This window comes from Lathamus discolor, chromosome 19 (assembly GCF_037157495.1).
Source record: "Lathamus discolor isolate bLatDis1 chromosome 19, bLatDis1.hap1, whole genome shotgun sequence".
NCBI lineage: Eukaryota > Metazoa > Chordata > Aves > Psittaciformes > Psittacidae > Lathamus > Lathamus discolor.
Window position 1 is genome coordinate 5,899,873 of NC_088902.1, and position 20,695 is coordinate 5,920,567.

The window sequence follows — 20,695 nt, forward strand, 5'->3', positions numbered from 1 at the left end:
CGCTGCCCGGCCCTCACGCTACGGGCAGTGGCGGCGCGGGGCGGGCCCCGCCGCTGGCTGTGGCGCGGCAGCACCGCCCCCTGGCGCTCCCCGGCCCGCCCCCAGCCCCCGCTACGCCCGGGGCCGGCCGGGGGCCGCTGCCACACACGGGGCCCGGCGCCGCGCGGAGCAGCCGGGCCGCGGCCGCTCCCTCCCCGCCCCGCAGCCGCCGCGGCCGCCTCCGCCCCGGGGCTGCCCCGCCCGGCCCCGGCCGCTCGGCACCGCGACTGCCGGCTCCGAGCCACCGGAGCCCGGTGCGGCTGCGGAGGTGCCGGGACCGGCCCCGGTCGGGCGAGGGGACCGGGATGCTGCTCTCGAAAATCAGCTCGTTGGCCCATCTGCGCTCCGGGACCGGCGGGGAGCTGCACGCCGCGAAGCTGCAAGCGGGTAAGGGCGGTAACGGCCCGGCTCCGCTCGGCCCGGGGCGGCGGGTAGGGGCCGGTTGGAGCCCCGGCTGCAGCGGTAACGGCCGCGTCTGGCGCGCAGGGAAGGAGAAGGAGCCGCTGGAGCAGCTTTACCGCGTGGGACCGCTGCTGGGGAGCGGCGGCTTCGGGTCCGTGTACTCGGGGGTCCGCCTGTCCGACAGCGCCCCGGTAAGTGGCGGGGCCGGCGGTGGGAGGCGGTGCGGCGGGGGCCAGCTCAGCCCAACGCTGCCCTTGGCTTGCAGGTGGCGATCAAACACGTGGCTCGGGACCGCATCTCCTCGTGGGGCGAGCTGGTGAGTGCGGGACCCCCGAGACAGCGGGAGGGGAAACCGGGAGTCACCGGGGAAGGCGGAGCAGCCGGGTGGGGGATGCCCGGTACCGATGGGGCCGAGCAGGGCGGCACCGGAGCATCCTCGGGGCAGGGGAACACGGTACTGTTGTGGCCAGGCAGGAGGGCACCGGAGCATCCCCTGGATTGGGGGGTGCCCAAGCACCGTTGGGGCTATGTTGGTGGGCAGCCGAGCTTTCCCCAGGTTGGGGGATGCCTGTTACTGGTGGGGCTGGGCAGGAGAGTACTGGAGTATCCCTTGGACCGGGAAAAGCCCAAGCACAGTAGGGGCCAGGCAGGGGGAGAGTGGAGCTTTCCCCAGGTTGGGGGACGCGCGGTACCAGTGGGGCCGGGCAGGCCAAAACAGCAGCAACCCCTGGGCAGGGGGCACCAGACCCCTGGTGCAGCATCAGCCCAGCTGGTGGCATCGTGGTCCCCCTGCAGCCCAACGGCACTCGAGTACCGATGGAGATAGCCATGCTGAAGAAGGTGGGCTCTGGCTGCAGCGCCATCATCCACCTCCTGGACTGGTTTGAGCTGCCTGACAGCTTCGTGCTGGTGCTGGAGCGTCCGGAGCCGTCGCAGGATCTGTTTGACTTCATCACAGAGCGGAGGTTCCTGCCTGAGGACCTGGCGCGGGGGCTGTTCCTCCAGGTGCTGGAGGCTGTGCGACACTGCCACAGCTGCGGCGTCGTACACCGAGACATCAAGGATGAGAACATCATCATCAACCTGTCTACCGGAGAGCTCAAGCTCATCGACTTTGGCTCCAGCACCTTCCTCAAGGACACGGCCTACACCGAATTTGACGGTGAGCCCGGAGCTGGGGGGATGCTCCCGGTCCCGGGCAGTGCCCGGCTGGGCACCAGCACTTCCCTGCTTTGCTGGAGGGGGAGTTCATTCTCCAGCAGCTGCCAAGTTGCTTTTTGGCGCGGGGCGGATGTTGTGAAACGGGAGCCGACAGCCTCTGCCACCCGCCCTGCCCCTGGCTGGGGGTTGCCAAACCCGCGCTAGGGCCGGTTGGGTTTGCAGGCATGGAAGCGCTGGGGCTGCTCCGCTCCCTTCGTCTGCCGTGGCTGCTTGTGATGATTTCTCAGTGGCTGAGGTGGGGGCAGGCGGGTTTTCCCCACCCGTGGCGGGTTTTTCGCCTGTAACGGTCGGTGCTCCCCCGGTTCCGTGCTGCCACCTTCCGGCACCGGCGGCCTTTCCTTACAACCCAAAGTTTGTCAACAAGAGTCACGTGCTGATGACGGGCAACGGGTGACACAGTGTGAGTGTCCCCGCGGGGCCGCTGGTGCAGCCTCTGCGATCCCAGGGATGCAGCCGCCTGCTGAGCTGTGCCTGTATCCCATAGGAACACGTGTGTACAGCCCGCCGGAGTGGGTCCGCTACCACCGCTACCACGGCCGGCCAGCGGCCATCTGGTCACTGGGCGTGCTGCTTTATGACATGGTCTGCGGGGACGTCCCCTTCGAGCGTGATGAGGACATCATTGGCGGGGAGCTCTTCTTCCGGCGCCGGGTCTCTGTTGGTGGGTACCCGGCCTTGTGGCACAGGGGAGAACGGGGTTCGGGAGGAGGCTCCAGCCGCACGAGCCTCCTGCGACTCACGGCGGGTCCCGGTTCTCTCCCCAGAGTGCCAGCACCTCATCCGGTGGTGTTTATCCCTGCGCGCTTCCGACAGACCATCCCTGGAAGACATTTTCAACCACACATGGCTGCAAGCCCTTCACCTGCCCCAGGAGACAGCCGACATCCACCTGCACAGCCTCATCCAGGAGCCTGGCAAGTGACAGCTCCAGGCGGCTCCTGGCCAGAAGCAGCAGAGAATCCCAGACTTGTCCTGCTGAGCACAGAACTGAGCAAGGATCCTCAGATGGCACCTCGCACAGCTTGTCCTGGACCTCGTCTTCCAAGCACCAGTGGCCGCCATCCAGCCCGGCTGCCCTGGACTTTGTGTTGTTCTGTTCAGTTTGCTTTGTTTTGGTTTGTTCTGGTTTGTTTTCTGGGGGAGATCGGGGTTTGGCTTTGTCCGGTTTGGGCTTCAGGGGGACTGGGGTAGCGTTTTGGGGTTGGCTGTTTTTTTAGGGAGGTTTGGGATCTTGGCCGATTTGGCCTTTTTTGGGGGTGGGTTTTATCAGGGAGCTGGGTCTGGGGGGTTGGGTGTAGGTTTTGTGTTTCGTTTTCTTTGTTTCTGTTTTGTTTCTGGGTTTGGAGGCTCCCCAGTGTCTCCTGACCTGCTGAATTCAGGAACACAAGAGGAACAGGGACCTTCTTGTGAGAAGAGCTTCAACAGGGAAGAACTGATGGCGGGGGGCAGGTCCAGGGTGGTGCCTCTTCTCCTCTGTCCCCCTGCTCGAGTGCCTTCAGTTACCATCTGGGCTGTGCTGGAGGAAATACTTGAATTTTCCTACTCTGGTGCTTTTCCGAGACTCGCCTGCATATACAGCTCCTGCCCAAGAAGGTCAGAGGACACGCGGGAGCCCAGCCGGGCGATGCCTCCTGTGCCTCCATCTCACGTGGATTTGTCTGGGGTTCCTTGCTTCTCTGTGCCCTCATGAATGCACAAACAATGCAAACCAACAGAGCTGTAAATATGGACAAAGTTAGAGAGGAGCAAAGGCTCTTGTACAGTTGTTAATAGTGATAAGATTTGACCTTTTTTCTTGTTGCTCCAGTTTTGGTTTTTAACTTATTTTCATGAATTTGTTCTTTTGTTTTGCTTTTTTTTTTAAGAGTTCTAGCCGGTGGGCAGTTATTTATTTATTTATAATTCCCATGGGTTTCCAACCCGCGCCTTGCTCCTGCAGCCGCTGATCCCCTGGTTTTCCATTTGGGTCTTCCCTCCGTGTGTGTCCTGTGTCTGCCCCCAGGTCCCTCGTGTTCCTGCCAGCAGCCTGGCGGAGGTGCGGAGCGGCTCCTGCTCCCGCTCCCAGCTCCCTGTGCCCATGGTTGTGGTCGCTGCTGTTTCCCTGCCACGGGCAGGTTCTCAGTCTGCAGATGAGGTTTGGTTGTCTCCAGGGGTGTCTTGTTTGGGGCTGGGCTGGGGGTGCTGGCCCAGGCTGTCTGTGTGTCAAGTATTGATGTGTAGCCGAGTGCTGAGCCGGTGGGATTTGTGTTAATAGTTCATATTGTACAGGGGAACTCAGAAATCTTATTTTTTTTATGCGGTTTTAAATAAAAATGAACCACTTGATGTGATGGAGCCATCCGTTTATCACAGGGCGGGATGAAGGACGTTGTGAGCGTGCAGGGTGCTGGGCACCACATTGTGGCTACTGCAGGGACCACCAGTGTGTGTCTCACAGGGACTGACTCAAAGACTGCTGGGCCGTGTTAACCAGGACCCGCAGCTGAAAGCACCAGGGGGAAGGCTGGATCCATCCCTCCGCGGGATGTTTCCAGCATTCACTGCTCCTGACAGGTCTCTTGGGAGAGATCCAGGTGCTGGAGCCCTTTTTGTTTCCATCCGTCCGCAGGCTGGTGCGGAGCATGTGCTGGGTTTGGCAAGTAAACAAACATCAAAGCACCCCGATGAGACGCCGGATGTTGTCGGCCAAAATCAGCTTTGGTAAGGCAGATCCTGTTGCTCCGGCTCTGCCGGCGCGGAGCAGAGCGGGTGCTGCACGCTGGGGGCTGGTGGGTGAAGGAAGCCGCCACGGGCTGTCCCCACCTCCAGCTCGGCTGCGGTGAGCGTGGAGCCAGAGGAAGTTGATTTTGGGATTACGAGAAGTCAGTCAGCAGTGGTTAACGCTTTGCTCGAGCTTTTACTCTCCAAACTGCCAAACCCCACTTCCAGCTCTGCGGTGCTTTGGTGTCAGGGCTGCTGGGTTTGGGTCCTTTGTTTATTTATTGTTCTTTCTTGGGATTTTATCATTTTATTATTTTTTGTGCTGAAGTTGAAGCACTGCTCCTGCTTGTCCTCATGGTCACTTGCTGCTGTGTGCACAGTGCTGCGTGTCTGCTCAAAGAAGGGGCACGTTTCCCTTTCTGCGCGTTGCTTTCCAACCTATGGTCTCCGTACAGCTCGAGCACAACAGGACCCTCCTTCCCTTGGCTTGCCCCAGGACTCTTGCTTAAAGCCCAGGGAGCGATCCCTTTCCCAGCTCACCCGGGGCTGGCCGGCACCACTCTCCGAGGCATGGGGCTGCTATCGGGGGAACAGGGAGCCCCGGAGGCAAGCGCCAGCCTGGTGTGGTGACTGGTGCGTGGGTCACTGCTGAGCCCCTGCCTTCCACAGAAATCTTCACTCTGGGTTTCTTCTTTCTCTTCTTTAACTCAGCTGCATCGTTCGTCTCCTCTTTGGGGCTGTGAGGAGCAGGAAGCGCGGCTCCAAACACCTTCAGAGTTTAGGCCTATTTTAAAATGTGGCTTGGCTTGAACCTCCTCCCTCACTTCTGCCCCAGGCCCTCCGGGAAGCTGCTCTCAGGCAGCAGCAAACCTCCCCTCCAGGCTGCTGTGGCTGTGAGGGGCCCGGGCCCCTCGGGTGGCCGCCATCTCCCCTAGCACCCCCAAAGCACTATCGCAGCCAGCGTGGCTGCAGGCTGAGCGCGGCCCAACCCCTCCCGTCAGCGCTCGCCAACGGCTGGGGTGTTTCTTAGAAACCTCGCCGCAGAAGAGCCGAGCAGGCCCAGCGCGGGGCTGGGTGCTCACAGGCACTTGGTCTGTGCCTTTGCTGCTCGTTTTGTCCCCACTGGGCTTGTGCTGCAGGAAGGGAAGAGGGGCACCGTGTCCCCTGACATGACCCCGCTGCTGAGCACCATCTAGTCCTGCCCGGGCACCATCTTGTCCTTCCAGATACAATCTTGTCCTGCTGAGGTACCATCTTCTGGGGTCAGAGGCCAATCTTGTTCTTCCAAGGTACCATTTTGTCCTTCTAAGGTACTATCTTGTCCTACCCAGCCGCCATCTTGTCCTGCTCAGGCGCCATCTTGTCCTGCTCAGGTGCCATCTTGTCCTGTCTGGTGACCAAGTGAAGCCAAGTTTTGGGTGCTGAAAGAGGATCTTGTTTGATCCCCTCTTCTCTGCTTTTCCTGTGCAGTGAGGCCCTCACAAGGACAAGAGCCACCAGATCTTTCTTTGATCCTTTTCCAAGCTGTTGGTGCCCTTCCTCCAGGGCAGTGGTTTTGTGTCCTCAATCAACCTTTTTCTTCTGGTTAGGAGAGGGTCAAGCAACCCCAAAACTGAAACAACAGCTCCTGTTTCACGCTGAAGCAGCCACTTCAGCCAGCCTGGAGTGACACACAGCACCCGTGCATCTGAGCGACGAGCAGAGGAACAGAGATCTCACCCCGCCGCCAAAGCTGTGAGGCAAATGGGTCCCACAGACTGTCGCTGGAAGACATTTACACCAGCTCGAGCCTGCCTCTTGATGGTGATTTTGTGCTCACTGGGCTTGTGCTGCAGGAAGGGAAGAGGGGCATTGTGTCCCCTGACAAGATCCCACTGCTGAGCACCATCTTGTCCTGCCTGGGCGCCATCTTGTTTTGCCAAGTTACACTTTTGTCCTGCCGTCTTCTGGAGCCAGGGCACAATCTTGGCCTTCTAAAGTGCTATTTTGGCCTTCTAAAGTACTATTTTGTCCTTCTAAGGCGCACCCTCTTGTTTTGTCCTGCTAAAGTACTATTTTGTCCTTCTAAGGTACACCCTCTTGTCATGGCCAGGCTCCATCTTGTCCTGCCTGGGTGCCATCTTGTTCTCCCTCATTTAATATCTTTTCCTGAGGCAGGGCTGGAAAAGTCCTGCCCGGGCACAATCTTGTCCTGCCTGGTTACCATCTTTCCCTGCCCAGTTGACATCTTGTCCCTCTAAAGCACGATTTTGTCCTGCCAAGGTACCATCTCCTGGGGTCAGAGCACAGTATTGTTCTGCTAAGGTCCCATCTTGTCCTGCCTGTGTGACCGAGTGCAGCCAAGTTCTGGGTGCTGGGAAAGGACCTTGTTTGATCCCTGTGCTCTGCTTTTCCTGGGCAGCGAGGCCTTCACAAGGCCAGGAGTCACCAGATCTGTGTCCCAGACCTCTGCCATGGGGAAGGAGCCATGGCAGATGAGGTGGGAGACCTGAAGACCTGCAGCCGCGGCATGGCTGCCCATGGTTCCCCTCCATGGTGCCCATCACCAGCACATTGTGGCACAGGGACTGCACACACAGGCTGGAGGAAAGGAGAAGAGTTTTTCACCCCTTGTTACTCCCTGATGGGGAGTTCACTGCCCTTTGGTAGGAGAGGATAAAGACATCACTGAGACCGAGTGAGAGTTCCTGGGGCTTTATATGACCGACACAACCACCCCCATTTCACACTGCAGCTGCCACCTCAGCGGACCCGAGCTGGCGCACGGGCACCCGTGTGCGCTTGGGGGCAGCCCCGGCAACCGGCGGGGCTTAAGGAAAAAGGGATAAAGCGAGGAAAGGGCTCGGACGCGGAACCGCGGTCCCACCGCCGGGGTTGGCCGCGGGGATGCAGAGGCAGCGCCGCCTCCCGGCTGAGGGGGGGGCAGGCGGGTGGTCCCCACCCGTGGCGGGGTTTTCGCCGGTAACGGTCGGTGCTCCCCCGGCTCACGGCGGGTCCCGGTTCCCTCCCCAGAGTGCCAGCACCTCATCCGGTGGTGTTTATCCCTGCGCGCTTCCGACAGACCATCCCTGGAAGACATTTTCAACCACACATGGCTGCAAGCCCTTCACCTGCCCCAGGAGACAGCCGACATCCACCTGCACAGCCTCATCCAGGAGCCTGGCAAGTGACAGCTCCAGGCGGCTCCTGGCCAGAAGCAGCAGAGAATCCCAGACTTGTCCTGCTGAGCACAGAACTGAGCAAGGATCCTCAGACACAACCATGCACGTCTTGTCCTGGACTTTTCTTTCATTTTGATTTGGGTTTTGAGTCTTTTTTTTTTTTCCCCTTGGGAACACACACATGGGGGGAGGGGCGTGGGCTGGGGGTGCAGTTTCATTTTGTTCATTTCAGCTTTTAGGGGGTTAGGTCCTTTTTTGGTGGTGTCAGACACTTGGGAGCCAAGCCACACACCATACATCTTTCCTGTCCAGGGAGACTGTCAGGACAGAGGCAGCCCTACGTCATGGATGGGGTGAACTCAACAAACCTTTCTAGGGATGGTCCATAGGCTAAGGGAATGATGTCTCTGTGTGTATATGTATATATGTATGTAATTTGTTGTACAGTTGTTAATAGTGATGAGATTTGACCTTTTTTCTTGTTGCTGATCCCCTGGTTTTCCATTTGGGTCTTCCTTCTGTGTGTGTAGTATTTGTGTTAATATTCCATATTGTACAGGGGAATACAGAAATCTTACTTTCTTATGTGGTTTTACATAAAACCAAACTACCTGATGTGATGGAGCCATCCCTTTATCACGGGGTAGGATTAAGGATGGTGCGAACATGTGGGGTACTGAGCACCACATCACAACTACTGTGGGGACCACTAGTGTGTCTCCCACTGAGAGGACTCTGAACTACCCACCAAAGCAATACAGGAAGGCTGGATCCATCCCTCTGCAGGGACACTGGTGAGACCTGGCAATGCCACCAGAATCATGGAATTCTGGTGCTCCCAAGGGTTCCAGCTGTGTGCTGGAGAACCTCACCTCATGAGGCGAGGATGGGGTTGGGACAGGTTGTGGGTTTTCAAAGGCTGCAACAAGGCATGGGTTGGCGTGGCTCCAAGTGAGCTTGTGAGATGGGGCTGGCCTTGCCTTGCCAAGGGGCTCTATCTGAGGAGGGGGCTGAGGAGGGAATGTCGGGGTCCCAGAGGCAGCTGCCTCCAGCAGGGAGCAGCCAGTCTCTGCTGCAAGCAAGGATCTCCTCGAGCCATCCCTAACAGCACCCCAGAACGTGGTACTGGGAGCTTGATGTCTCCATCAGCTGCACGTGTGAGCCACTGGAAAGCCTTGTGGTTGAGAAGTGTGGAGGTGCCTGTGTGGTGGTGCATCTTCCCCCTCTTCCCCCCCATTCCCAATCCCCTCGGCTGCTCCACGACCTCAGGAATTCCTTTGTGTAATGAGCTGGATGGTGAAAAGTCCCTTGACTGTATCAGGCTCACAGGGGACTAGTGTACATACAGGTGGGTAATGAGCAAATCTGAGTTGGCTTTGAGTTTTAGGCAGTACTGGAACTCTGTTGCAGTGTATTTCCACTCATGCCTTTATTGGTTCTATGAACCATGAAAAGAAATTAAACTTCCTAGCTTCCTTCCAGGCTCATGCTTTTCCCATCCCCCTTTCCCTGCCCTTCACCTTCCTTCTGTACTGTTTTTCTAGACAGCTCCATAAAACTGGCTCTGGGAAGAGCTGAGTGAGGACTGCCCCAGCATAACCTTTGGAAGCATCATCTCTCAGTGTGGTTCCCCTGCTTGCAGTACTGGAACACCACATGCTTGAAGCAAGGTGAAGCCTCCTGAACACATCAGGGTTGGTTGACACTGATCATCATGTTGCACTCCCCCTGCTTCAAATCAAACCCCAACTGGCACTTCCCAGCAAGACTAAGAACACAGTACTAAGTTTAATGTACAAACCCAGATGCTGCTGTATGTGGACAGCACTACATCTGTGCCAGCAGAAAGTAGGATCCTGGGGGGTAAAAATACACTGAAGGCCTTGAACGTTCCTGCCCCTGCTCTGCTGAAGCAGAGGTGCTCAAGGCTCCAGGTCAGGGATGTGGCTCCAATCCCATGCCAGACTGCAGCAACAATGGCCTGAAGCCTCCCTGCAGTCCCTCAAGGCTCTCCACAGTGCTCCTGCGGGAGCTCCAATCCCATAGCTCTGCTGTGACTCTCGTGAGGTTCCCAACAGGAAGCTTGTTTCCATTTCTGTCTTCTCTCGCTGCTCTTAGGACACTTCAGTGGAAGATGATCTTTTTATATTTGGAATTGGGGATCTGTCCTCGTGCCTTCAGCCTCCTGACCGCCTCCCGCATGTGTTTGGGCTGCAGAGGTGGCAGCTCCCCCCACTTCTCACACACATCCAGTGCTACACATCAAAAAACAAGAAGAATTCCCATAAGCAAGACAGTTAAGCTTAGCCCATCTCCTACTGTTTTAGCTTTAATTTTAAAGGCAACAGTTAACATTATTGTTTGGGGTTTACAGCTCACAGTTAGTTTAACACACAAGAATGAAATGCTTTTTGGGCTTCTCTTTGAGTGAAAAGTCAGTCCTAAGGGCATCAATACCAGACCAGAGTAAACCACTTAGCTACTAAGGCATATGCTGGTTGGAGCCACACAAACACTATTTAAACCTTCTGCTCTAAAGCCACCCCTGGGCTGGATGGTGTGTTTTGGGGTGTTGTGTATGGCAGTGACAGAAGTGGACTTACAAACCAGTTTCTTTTCTATCATTTCAAGTATCATTCACACCTCCTGCCAAGGACATGAAGCAGTTAACCACAGGAAACAACCAAGGACAGCACTAAAGCTGCTTATAGAAACCACCTCAGGCAACACAGAACTTCAGAGACAGCAGCAGACCCTGGTAAGGGTGGCCCCAGCACACACACGCCACATTCTGCCTGACAAGTCTATACATACTGCTTGGCAGCAAAGCCTGTGCCTCTTCCTCCTCCAGCCCAAGCAAGCAGGGACACAGCTGGTCAGCCTCCCAGCCCACGTCCCAGAAAGATCCTGGCTCATCCCATGAACGGACAATACTTGCAGGTTTAAGAGACTTAAATACCTAATTTCCCTCTAGAGAAGATCCTTACTGCCCTGTTGCAGCCTGCTCACAGGCTGACTGGCAGAGCAAGAACTAAATTCTCCTCAGAAGGGATAAACCAGGAGCTCAGTGGTCACCAGCCTCTGCTGATGGGTGAGCAGTGACACCAACAGGCTTAGAGGGGAATAATGGCAACACCACACACCACCCTTCTCAGCTTGGCTCTTAACCACAGCATTTGGATGGTCAGAGGGCCCCCCATAGGGCAGCAATCAGAAAACATTCAGCTTTACTCCACTGTCCTGCTCTGCTGCATGCAATGCATTCACCCCATCTTTTTCACTTTCTCCTCAACATCTAACACTTACCTTCCTCCACCACCTCCCCAACAAAGACCTTGGAAATGCCGGACATGGCGATAACCACATTCTGAGAGACAGAGGTGCCGGTGATGGACTGGATCAGCTGGACAAGAGGAGAGTCAGCTGGGTGAGGTACACATGGCAATGGTGAAACATTTTAGCCCATATTTAGCAGTTTGAGCCTGGCAAGTATCAGCTGACAGCTCATGAAAAGCACAGAACAGCAGTGACCGATCTTTAGAATTAGATCTACAGGTCTGGGCACATGCTGGCTGTCAAGGTTCTAGCTTTGCTTGTTCAGCTGCTGACCCTGAACCAGGCACTGCTTCTTCCCATTGCCTCGCGGGCCCCCAGACCAGCATCACTTTCAAGTAAATTCTGATTTAACTGCACAAGCCATACAAGGGCACTGAGCTGGGACATAATGAGATCAGCTGAGCTGAGGACAACAGTCTGAGCCCCAGGGGCTGAGATGCAACTGGAGGAGAGCACACCTAGGCCCAGATAAGACCCCAGCCTGCTTGCCCTGCTCAGACTCAGTTTGTGGTGAAGCATTACTGATGTCATACCCGTTTAATGGCAGCTTTGGGGAAAGCAGAGCGCCGGTACATCTCATAACGGTTCAGCTGTTCTTCAGAAAAGGAAGAGACCAGTATTCTGCATGGAGAGCATTGATTATTTACAGCAAAAATTACAACAGAAGCCTGAAGCCCTTCAGGCTGCTGCAACAGTCCTGCAAAGCCCTTTGACCCTCCCAAGCCTCCTGCAACACAGAGCCAGGAAGGGGAAGGCAGTGCTTAGGTTTGTAACACAAAGGGGCTGGGCCCGTTCAGGAGGGATCCGGGATGGAGCTGAAGCCATTGCTCACCACGGGCTCACACACGGATTCAATCACAGAATTACAAAATCTCAGACCGGTTTGTGTTGAAGGGACCCTAAAGTTCGTCCAGTTCCAACCCCCTGTTACGGGCAGGGACACATTCCGGGGAAAAACTTATTCCTTTTATCCAACCCGAACTTCCCGTTTCAGTTTGATCCCGTTGCTGCTTGTCCTATCGCTACAGTCCTTGATGAAGAGCTCCTCTCTATATTCAATGATTACCGCACACCCAGCAGCAAACCCCGAGCACCGACGTCCCCCAGCCCCGCCGCGCTCCTGCACTCACTGCATTTTCTGGATCTCGTCCTCGTCCACCTTGTGCTTCTTCTCCTTCCTCTCCTTCAGCTCCAGCTTCACCTTCTTGGCCGCGGACGGCTGCAGGCTGGGGTCCTCCCCGTCCACCACCTCCCTCTCTGCGCTCCTCACCTGGGCGAGAACGCAGCGGTCGGCTCGGCGGCCCCGCAGTCCGTCCGGATCCCGCTCCCCGCGTACCCGGCATGGACCCACCTCTCCGTCCGGCACGTCCCCCTTGGGCTCCACGCCCCCACCGGCCTCTCCCGTTTCGCCCTCGCCTGCCACCTCGGCTGCTGCCGGCTCCTCCGCGGCCATGGCCGGGCCATCGTCCGAGGGGGACGGGGCCGCCGGCGGCGGCTCCTGCGCGGCACCGGCCCCGAGCTCCTCCCGGCCCGCGCCGCCAGGGTCCGCCATCGCGCTCCGAGCGGCGTCGCCTCCTGATGACGCAGCACGGCTGCTGCTGCGGCGGGGCGGGGCTGTCGCCAGGGCAACGCGTCAGTGGCTGCGGGTGAGGCGGGGGTAGGAAAGGGGGGACTGGGGTGGGAAGCGCTGGAGAAAGGGGGGGACTGGAATGGGAACGGGTGGGGAGGGCTGGGAGGACAAGAGCTGGGGCACTGGGGGCACTGGGGGCACTGGGGTGGCCAGTGCTGGGGCACAGGAGTGGCCAGGGGCAAGCAGTGGTGTGGGAGGGCGCTCTGGGAGCCGGGCTGGGGCCGCAGCGGGGCTGGGGCCAGGACTGGGGGATCCCCTCCAGCCGTGCAAGTCCTTAGCACTGAACTGTAGTCAAAGCTGGTTGTGACAAGGAGCAACGTTACAGCAGGTGTCCACCCACAGCCCCAGTCTGGGCCCAGAGGGGAGCGAGCAGTGACATGGACCTCCTCGAGGTATGGCTGTGGGTTTCCTGCTAGTTTTGGGTCTTGGAAGCTGTCGGAGGTTGGGGCAAGCTGGCACAGTCCGTCACTTCGCACCGTCCCTTTCCACGTGGTCCCCTCTGGCAGCATGGATCGTGGGTCGGGCTGGGGGAGCCACTCCTTGGCATGAATCTCACTCCACTGCTTTGTGTCTTTGTTCTGCTGGAAAGTGGGATAATGTTAACGTAGGACTGCAGGATTCATCCCAGCACACAAAGACCTGGAATTCCTTTGGCAAAAGATGCTAAACAGGTGAAATTTCCAGCCTTTGTGCATCATCCTCCTCGTCCTTGCGATTTGATGGTCCTGAGCCCCCGGGCATGAAGATAGCACTGCATGTGAAGGCTCAAATGAACACTCAGTGGGTGTGTTGGACACCAAGGCCGTGATTCCTGTGTGCAGGATCAGGACGAGCTCCCTTCACCTTCCTCAAGCGCAAACCAAACTATAAAGGGCTTCCCCCAAAAAAGTGCTGGCATCAACCCATGCTCATCCCCTTCAAGGGGGTGAGCAGCCATCTGTGAGGGCTCATACTGTTAATACTGTGTTCAAACAAACCACCTGACTGTATCTAAATGATTTTTTATGCTGGCTTGTAGCATTACGCAGTGGATAACAGCTTCTAACTTATTTGCTTCCTTGGCATGCAGTGCAGAATGCCGCGCACCCCAGAGACTTCCCTGTGGGAAAACAGCTGCAAAACTGCTCGTGATTATTCATCCTCCCAATAAACACATGGAGGGAAAACTCTGGCAAAGATATTCCTCTTTTATACACACCCTCGTTTACATGTGTTCCTCCTTTACATGCATACCTTCTGTATATACCCCCTGAGCTGGTGCCTGCACGTGGTTTACACCTGGCTCCTCCAGTCTGTCAGAGATTTGGGACATGGAAAATCCTAGAATCCCAGCCTGGTTTGGGTTGGAAGAGACCCTAAAGCTCATCCAGTTCCAACCCCTGCCACGGGCAGGGACCCCTTCCACTGGAGCAGCTTGCTCCAAGCCCCTGTGTCCAACCTGGCCTTGAGCACTGCCAGGGATGGGGCAGCCACAGCTTCTCTGGGCACCCTGTGCCAGCGCCTCAGCACCCTCACAGGGAAGAGCTTCTGCCTAAGAGCTCATCTCAGTCTCCCCTCTGGCAGGTTAAAGCCATTCCCCTTGGCCTGTCCCTACAGGCCCTTGTCTAAAGCCCCTCTCCAGGTTTCCTGCAGCCCTTTCAGGCACTGGAGCTGCTCTCAGGTCTCCCCTTCAGGAGCCTTCTCTTCTCCAGGCTGCCCCAGCCCAGCTCTCTCAGCCTAGCTCCAGAGCAGAGCTGCTCCAGCCCTCGCAGCATCTCCATGGCCTCCTCTGCCCTCGCTCCAGCAGCTCCACGTCCCTCTTGTGCTGCTGCCCCAGAGCTGGATCAGGGCTGCAGGGGGGGTCTCCCCAGAGCACAGCAGAGGGGCAGGATCCCCTCCCTGAGCTGCTGCTCACGCTGTGGGGGTGCAGCCCGGCACACGGGGTGGGGGCTCTGTGCTGTTAGCACACACTGCTTTGGCCAAACCCGGCTCCTTCCACACTGCAGCGCGTGCTGGAACCCCTCTATCATGGTATTCCCTTGCTGAAGGAATAAAACGAACTAAACCGAGCCAAAACACGACGCGCAGAAACGTCCCCCTCCATACAACAGCCCAGGGGGGCCAGGCGTGAGGGAGACCACGCCCCCTCCCAGGCGAAGCCCTGCCCCTCGGCTGGCTCCGCCCCGGAAGGCCGCGCACGGGGGGGGCGTGGCTCGGCGGGAGGCGGCGGCGGGCGGCGGCGGCCGGGCCGGGCCATGGGGAAGGAGCAGGAGCTGCTGGAGGCCGCTCGTACCGGGAACCTGCCCGCCGTGGAGAAGCTGTTATCGGGGAAACGCCTCAGCTCCGGCTTCGGTGGCTCCGCGGGGGGAGGCGGAGGAGGAGGTGGAGGCGGCTCCGGGGGGGGAGGCGGCGGTGGAGGCAGCGGGAGCGGCGGTGTGGGGCACCCACTGTCCAGTCTCCTCAGGTGAGGCGCGGCCTGAGGGAATGGGGGGGCGGTGGGAGTGGGGCTGAGGTGGAGGTGGGGGTTATCAGGAGGGGGCTGCTCTCCTGTGAGTAAAGGGGACGCCGTATGAGCTGGGGGGGATATATGGGGCCCTACAGGGCTTGGGGGGCTGTGGGTGAGGCAGGAGGGTGTGGGCTTTTGGGGTGTTGTAGGACTGTGGAGCAGGTTGGGAATGTGGAGCTATGGGGTGGTGTTTATAGGGGCTGGAGGAGGCAGGAGGTTGGGGGTCTGTAGGGGTTTAGGGTTAGAAGATGCGAGTTGGGGTGTGTGGGATAAGGCGTTGTGGGGCTGAGGGGATTGGGGCAGAGGTTGTAGGGAAGGGAGGCAGCTGTAGGAATTTGGGTGAGCTTTTGGCATGGAGGCCAGGGGTGAGAGGCTGTGGGGCAAGGGGGTGTTGGAGGTCTCTGGGGCTCAGCGGTGAGGGCTGGAGCCCCAGGGGACACAGATGTGGGCTGCAGCACTGCAGGGATAGGGGGACTGAGGAGATCAGTCCGCGAGGCGCCTGGGCCAGCGTGGGTCAGAGAAGGGGTGAGTTGGATGGGAACTGAGGGCTAGGGGGATGGTATGAGATATTGCAGTGGGCTGTGATGGATCTGGAGTGAACAGGGAGTGTGAGGACAGGCTGGGGTAGCCCTGAGGTTTTGGTGCTGCCTGTGGGACCAGCAGTGTGAGGAGGTTATGCTGGAGGGGGCTGGTGGTGGAGCCTGTCAGGCTCACATGCCCTGAGGTGAGGCATAGCAGTGACTGGTGGGCTGGGAGAAAACAGGAGGCTCTTTGGAGTGGGCACTTCCAGGGCTGGGTTCTGCTCAGGTGTGGCATGTCCCTTGGGGATCAAAGTGCTGCAGGGCTGTGGATGCTGCTGGTTACCATCTGTAGCTGCAGACTGGTGTGGCTGGGAAATGTGGTGTGTATGGAGGAGGACTCTGGGTCAGGCTGCTGACTGAAGCCAGGGCATGTGTATGTTCCCATGGTGAAGAGAGCTGCTGGGTGGATTTAGTGGAGCAGATGTGCAGCTGGGTGCTGGACAAGGCATCCTCTCTGCTCTTGTCCTTCCTCAGTGTTGCAGAGCTCCTCTGCTGTGGTTCTTGGTGGTGGCTGGTAGGGTTTGGGGCTCAGCACGCTGCACTGGGTGCTGTGCTGGGGCTGCGCTAGCAGATGGAGGGTACAGTCGTTTACTTTAGCATTTCAAGTACCATGCTGTGTAATTTGCTCTGTTTTGAAGCTCTGAGACCTTTGTTAGTTTTTTCTCCTTCCCCTTTTTTTTCCAGCATCTCCCAGTGAAACTACTTGCTGGTGCCTTTCTTGACTTGGAGCTTTTTGCCATTTCAGCTGCTCTGCTGGAAATGCTGCTGTTCCTTTTCCCTGAGCAACTGGTTTATACTGGGGAGGAGATCCGAGTCCAGGGCTGAGTGGTACTGTCACTGTAGGACCTGACTGTTTGGGGCGATATGACTTGCTCATTTGTGGCCAGATTTGATCCATTTTGTCTTTCACATAACCTTACCAGTTCTCTGCTGTTGCTGACTCGAAGAGCTTGCTCTTCCCCAGTGCACACGTTGCTCCTCCAAAATGTAATCTCAGGCCGAGCTTTATTCTCTTTTAATACATTAAATGCCCTGGGTATTTTGAGTGAGAGATTGCTCTGACCACTTCAGGCTCGTCTGCGTTAGAAGGTAGATGTACTTGCAGGGTGTTCAGATTAAAGTGGAGAGGGTCAGTGGAGTTAAATACACACCAGGAGTGTTACCAGCCTCTTGTTCTAACAGCTCCGCCGCACTATCCGGCAATGCGTGGTGATGACACAGCGACCCCTTTTCCCTGGTAAGAGAAGTGCTTGTGATTCCAGCTGGTCTGGGGAGTGGGGCAGGCTTTGATCTGAGCAGTTAACATGGTTTTCCACGTGTAAATGTGGTTTTGTGTCTGAAGGATGGTGAACCTCACTGCTGTCATTCATTGCTTCTGTGTTCATTAACTGTCTAAAATGTCTGTCAGTGAGACCCTTCTGCCACCAAATGTCCCAAAACTTCCCAGTCCCTGAACTGTGGGTTTTTTTCCCTGCTTCTGAGTAATGTCAGTCTTTTTGCATGCTCATGACAGTGGTTTTTATTTTGGAGGCGTGTTGCTGTTCCCAGCATGTTGGAAGTCATTGCAGCGCATCCTTAACTTGCTGTGTGAAATCTGCTGCAGCCTCCCTGGATTTATAAGAGTTTGCATGTGTACGGATGCTCATCCCAAATGGGATTGCAATCCCACGTGGGTTGTGGCCTCTCTACCCTGTTTGTAGAGTAGTGGCTGCAGTATTCCTCAATCTCGGTGTTCCAGATGCCAGGCAGTGACCCTAAGGATAGTCTGTGGTCACCTCTGGCAAACTGGTAGTGGTGGGAGAACTCAAGGGGCTGTGGTTGCAGCACTGGGAAGTAGGAGGTTGCTGGGGATTGTTCCAAGGCTTGGGTGCTGTGATGAATGCTGCATGTGAGATATCCAGAGTGGACTTTCAATGATTCAGAGGTGTTATGATTGCTTCCAGTGTTCTGTCAGCTTCTTGGGCTTTTACTTTGCCTTAGCTGACTCCACCTGGGAAGATTTCTGCTTGTTTTATAGTGATGAGGCTTTTGTGAGAAGCAGCTGCTAAATGGAGCTGCGAGGTGATTGTTTGAAGGGCAGCTTGGACACGCTGGGCAGGTTCAAAACTGTTTTCTGTAGTGTGAGCTCATCTAAGTGACTGCTCGGTGTCCTGTGTGGCTGTGCAGTGGCTCTGAGCTCATAGCAGCAAACTGCAGCACAAAATTCCTTTGTGTCACAGAATCCTGAAGTGGTTTGTGTTGGAAGGGACCTTAAAGCTCCTCCAGGTACAACCCCTGCCACAGGCAGGGACCCCTTCCACTGGAGCAGCTTGCTCCAAGCCCCTGTGTCCAGCCTGGCCTTGAGCACTGCCAGGGATGGGGCAGCCACAGCTTCTCTGGGCACCCTGTGCCAGTGCCTCAGCACCCTCACGGGGAACAGCTTCTGCCTTAGATCCAACCTGAACTTCCCCTGTTCCAGTCTGAACCCATCACCCCTTTTCCTATCGCTACAGTCCCTGATGAAGGGTTCCTCTCCAGCATCCTTGTAGCCCCCTTAGTACAGCAGCAAAACACTGGATTTTGAGGGTTGAGCTGCCAAGAAAGCCAGACTGAGTTTCAAAGTGGCCTAAGTGTATCTGAGGATAAATTTGGGCCTTTGTCTCCTGCCTGTGTGTCAGTCTGTCTCTGCTGTGGTGTTTTTTCCCTCTGCAAAGTGCGAGGTGAACTCCTGCCCCTGATGCCAAGCCTGGTTACTGGCTGCTTTGCTCCTCTCTGAATGTGCACAGTTCCTCTGGAGCACCTTTGCCTGTGGTTTCCCTGTGTCCCGGGGGCAGGGAGGATGTGGCAGTAAGTTTTCCACAGTAGCATGATATTTAATTATAGCTAACTTTGCCTTTCTGTCCCCCTTTACAAATGACCTCAAGGGTTTGGAAACAGGGAGTGTGACATTTGCTGCCTGACGCTTCATGGAAAGTTAAAGATTGGCAAATTAAAGGGACCTGGTGTTTGGGAGGAGGGTGGACGTGATAGGAAAAACTCTGCTTGGTGTCCACCCCACCTTCCTGGGAGTATGGCATCCAAAGGTGTGCAACAGGTCCATAAAAACTTTAAAGTTGAAGGATTTTCTCTCAGGTGTCTTATTCTTGCATCTTGGTTTATTTTGCTGATGATGATTAGATGCATTTTCTAAATTAAAACTAGTAAATATGGCCTGGACCTGTGCCCAGAGGAAGCCACAGTGCAATGAAGTGGAAGCATTAATGGAGGGAGTTGAAGGGGAAGGCCAAGGTGCTTCACTTGGAGGCCGTTTGTCAAGGTTTTGCAGTGCAGGAAAGCTGCTTGAACAATAGATGTCATCAGTGCTGGTGGCTTAAGAAATCACAAAATAGGTATCTGGAGCAGGGATTTCATTTTTTTGTGTTTCTGATAAAGCTGCATCTGAGAGAATTCAGGTTACAAAGCTTTCTCACTGAGACTTCCAGGTACTTAGAAAAGGGGTATGGCTGCTTTTCTCCTTGCTCAGAAGTGAGTCCTGCTGCAAATTTCTGGCCAAAATGGACTTGTATCCTTTGGAACAGCTGATCGCTGTTTCTCAGTTGGGCTCCTCTGAAAAGCATCTCTGAATCCCATGTAATTGCTTTGCAAAACCACAATTGGCCTGCATGACAAGAGGATGGCCAAAGTTGATGGGAAAAAGGCAGGTTGCTTGAATTTTGGGGATGGGAAACTTTACCAATGCCAGAAAAAGGGAACTTTTCTACTTAAGGGTTTCTTACCCCTTGGTTGTGATGGAGAAACCTGTCCTCAGCATCGTATGCTTTGTGTTTTCCCTTCCTCAAACAGCCTCTGTCAGCCTTTCTCTTTCTGCATGGTCATTTTCATTCCTGGTCCTGTATCTAATAGTATCCCCTCATAAGGTTGCTGCTAAGTTGACCTCCCCACCAAAGCTCATTCCAAAAACAGGGACATGAATGCTTGGCTGGGCTAGCAGAACTCCACTGCTCCTTTCTCCATCTGATTTTGGGTCCCTGGTGTTGGCATGGTATTTAGTTCCTTTTTAAAGTCTCACTGTTTGGATTACCTGTTCTCACAAGAGCATCTCTCCTTCTGAGGGGCAGATCCCAGCCTTTTCTCTGCAGGTCTGCAGCATTTCAGAAGTCTCAAAAATACAGTTTTGGATTAGATACAAAGGCATTTCCTGGAAGAAACATGTGTGTCCGTGGGCATGGTGTGGGAAGCTGCATACCCACTGTTAGCGTAGAATTATGGCATGGGTTGGGATGGAAAGGACCTCAAAGCTCTCCCAGTTCAAACCCCCCGCTATGGGCAGGGACACCTTCCATAGAGCAGCTTGCTCCAAGCCCCTGTGTCCAACCTGGCCTTGAGCACTGCCAGGGATGGGGCAGCCACAGCTTCTCTGGGCACCCTGTGCCAGCGCCTCAGCCCCCTCACAGGGAACAGCTTCTGCCTTATATCCAGCCTCAGCTTCTCCTGTTTCAGTCTGAACCCATCACCCCTTGTCCTGTCACTAAGTCCCTGATGAAGAGTCCCTCTGCAGCATCCTTGTAGCCCCCTTCAGACCCTGAAAGCTGCTCTGAGGTCTCCACGCAACTTCTCCTCCAGGCTGCGTGGAGACCTCATAGCAGCTGAACAGCCGCAATGTTCTCAGCCTACCTCCATGTGAGAGGTGCTTCAGCCCCTGGTCATCCTCATGGCCTCCTCTGGGGACTTGCTCCAACAGCTCCATGTCCTTCTTATACCTGGTGTTTGTGCTGACTGAGGGACTGCTCTGAGCTGGCACATGAAACAGTTTGTACTTTTTTTCTTTTCCAAAGACAGCAAATGCCAGTCCTCGAAGTCATAGAAGATGCCTCCAGCAATAAAGTCTGTGGAATGTGTTGTTTTATCACATAAACTTAACTGTCCCCCATGTTTAGTTTAATTTCAATGTGAACTTTGTCAAGGTCTGAGGCTTTCATACTTCCTGCTTAGATCACTGAGCTGAGTCCTGTGGGTGTGAGACCTGCACAAACTCCACATGAAGTCACCAGATTCTGCAGGTAAGCAGGAAGCAAGTTGTGATAAGCCAAACGAAAAGGAAATGCAAGGACAATGAAAGATAAAGGCTCTCCCTGGGGGTGAATGTGCCACTGTGTAATGC

The 20,695-nt window shown here is 55.9% G+C and overlaps 3 protein-coding genes and 1 long non-coding RNA gene across 14 annotated transcripts in view; 3 read left to right on the forward strand and 1 right to left on the reverse strand.

Moving 5' to 3' along the window:
- Positions 1-205: 205 nt before the first annotated feature.
- On the forward strand, positions 206-3,992 carry PIM1 (Pim-1 proto-oncogene, serine/threonine kinase). Of its 2 annotated transcripts, XM_065698063.1 has the most exons (6): positions 206-426; positions 526-632; positions 707-757; positions 1,237-1,603; positions 2,147-2,323; positions 2,427-3,992. In XM_065698063.1, the coding sequence occupies exons 1-6, from the start codon at positions 345-347 to the stop codon at positions 2,582-2,584; spliced, it is 942 nt and encodes a 313-aa protein (XP_065554135.1). In that variant the 5' UTR covers positions 206-344; the 3' UTR covers positions 2,585-3,992. The 2 variants fall into 2 exon arrangements, with proteins under 2 accessions (XP_065554135.1, XP_065554134.1); XM_065698062.1 differs by having other exon boundaries at positions 206-632.
- A 5,300-nt stretch (positions 3,993-9,292) lies between these two features.
- TAF11 (TATA-box binding protein associated factor 11) lies at positions 9,293-12,460 on the reverse strand. The gene is made up of 5 exons (XM_065698064.1): positions 12,211-12,460; positions 11,990-12,129; positions 11,393-11,480; positions 10,830-10,926; positions 9,293-9,778 (listed from the first exon to the last, which is right to left on the reverse strand). Exons 1-5 carry the CDS (start codon positions 12,409-12,411, stop codon positions 9,648-9,650), a joined length of 657 nt encoding a protein of 218 aa, XP_065554136.1. The 5' UTR covers positions 12,412-12,460; the 3' UTR covers positions 9,293-9,647.
- On the forward strand, positions 12,212-13,686 carry LOC136023548 (uncharacterized). 4 transcript variants are annotated; one of them, XR_010616633.1, is made up of 3 exons: positions 12,212-12,505; positions 12,815-12,881; positions 13,079-13,686. It is a non-coding gene; the product is annotated as an uncharacterized LOC136023548 (long non-coding RNA). The 4 variants fall into 4 exon arrangements; XR_010616635.1 differs by having other exon boundaries at positions 12,818-12,881; XR_010616634.1 differs by having other exon boundaries at positions 12,818-13,686.
- A 1,012-nt stretch (positions 13,687-14,698) lies between these two features.
- ANKS1A (ankyrin repeat and sterile alpha motif domain containing 1A) overlaps positions 14,699-20,695 on the forward strand; it is a 119,888-nt gene continuing 113,891 nt past the window's right edge. For all 7 annotated transcript variants that reach the window (XM_065698615.1, XM_065698616.1, XM_065698618.1 and 4 more), the window contains exon 1: positions 14,699-14,932. In XM_065698615.1, coding sequence (XP_065554687.1) covers positions 14,724-14,932 — 209 coding nt within the window. In that variant the 5' untranslated portion in view covers positions 14,699-14,723. The remainder of the gene's footprint in view (positions 14,933-20,695) is intronic.

What these genes read in the sequence shown, in the direction of transcription:
- PIM1 (XM_065698062.1), top strand. Translation starts at nt 345, where the DNA reads ATGCTGCTCTCGAAAATCAGCTCGTTGGCCCATCTGCGCTCCGGGACC. An exon ending in GCCTGTCCGACAGCGCCCCG is followed by an intron (nt 633 to 706) that starts GTAAGTGGCGGG and finishes CTTGGCTTGCAG; the next exon opens with GTGGCGATCAAACACGTGGC. An exon ending in CCGGCGCCGGGTCTCTGTTG is followed by an intron (nt 2,324 to 2,426) that starts GTGGGTACCCGG and finishes TTCTCTCCCCAG; the next exon opens with AGTGCCAGCACCTCATCCGG.
- TAF11 (XM_065698064.1), bottom strand. Translation starts at nt 12,411, where the DNA reads ATGGCGGACCCTGGCGGCGCGGGCCGGGAGGAGCTCGGGGCCGGTGCC. An exon ending in CCAAAGCTGCCATTAAACGG is followed by an intron (nt 10,927 to 11,392) that starts GTATGACATCAG and finishes CCTCTTGTCCAG; the next exon opens with CTGATCCAGTCCATCACCGG. An exon ending in TGGGGAGGTGGTGGAGGAAG is followed by an intron (nt 9,779 to 10,829) that starts GTAAGTGTTAGA and finishes TTTGATGTGTAG; the next exon opens with CACTGGATGTGTGTGAGAAG.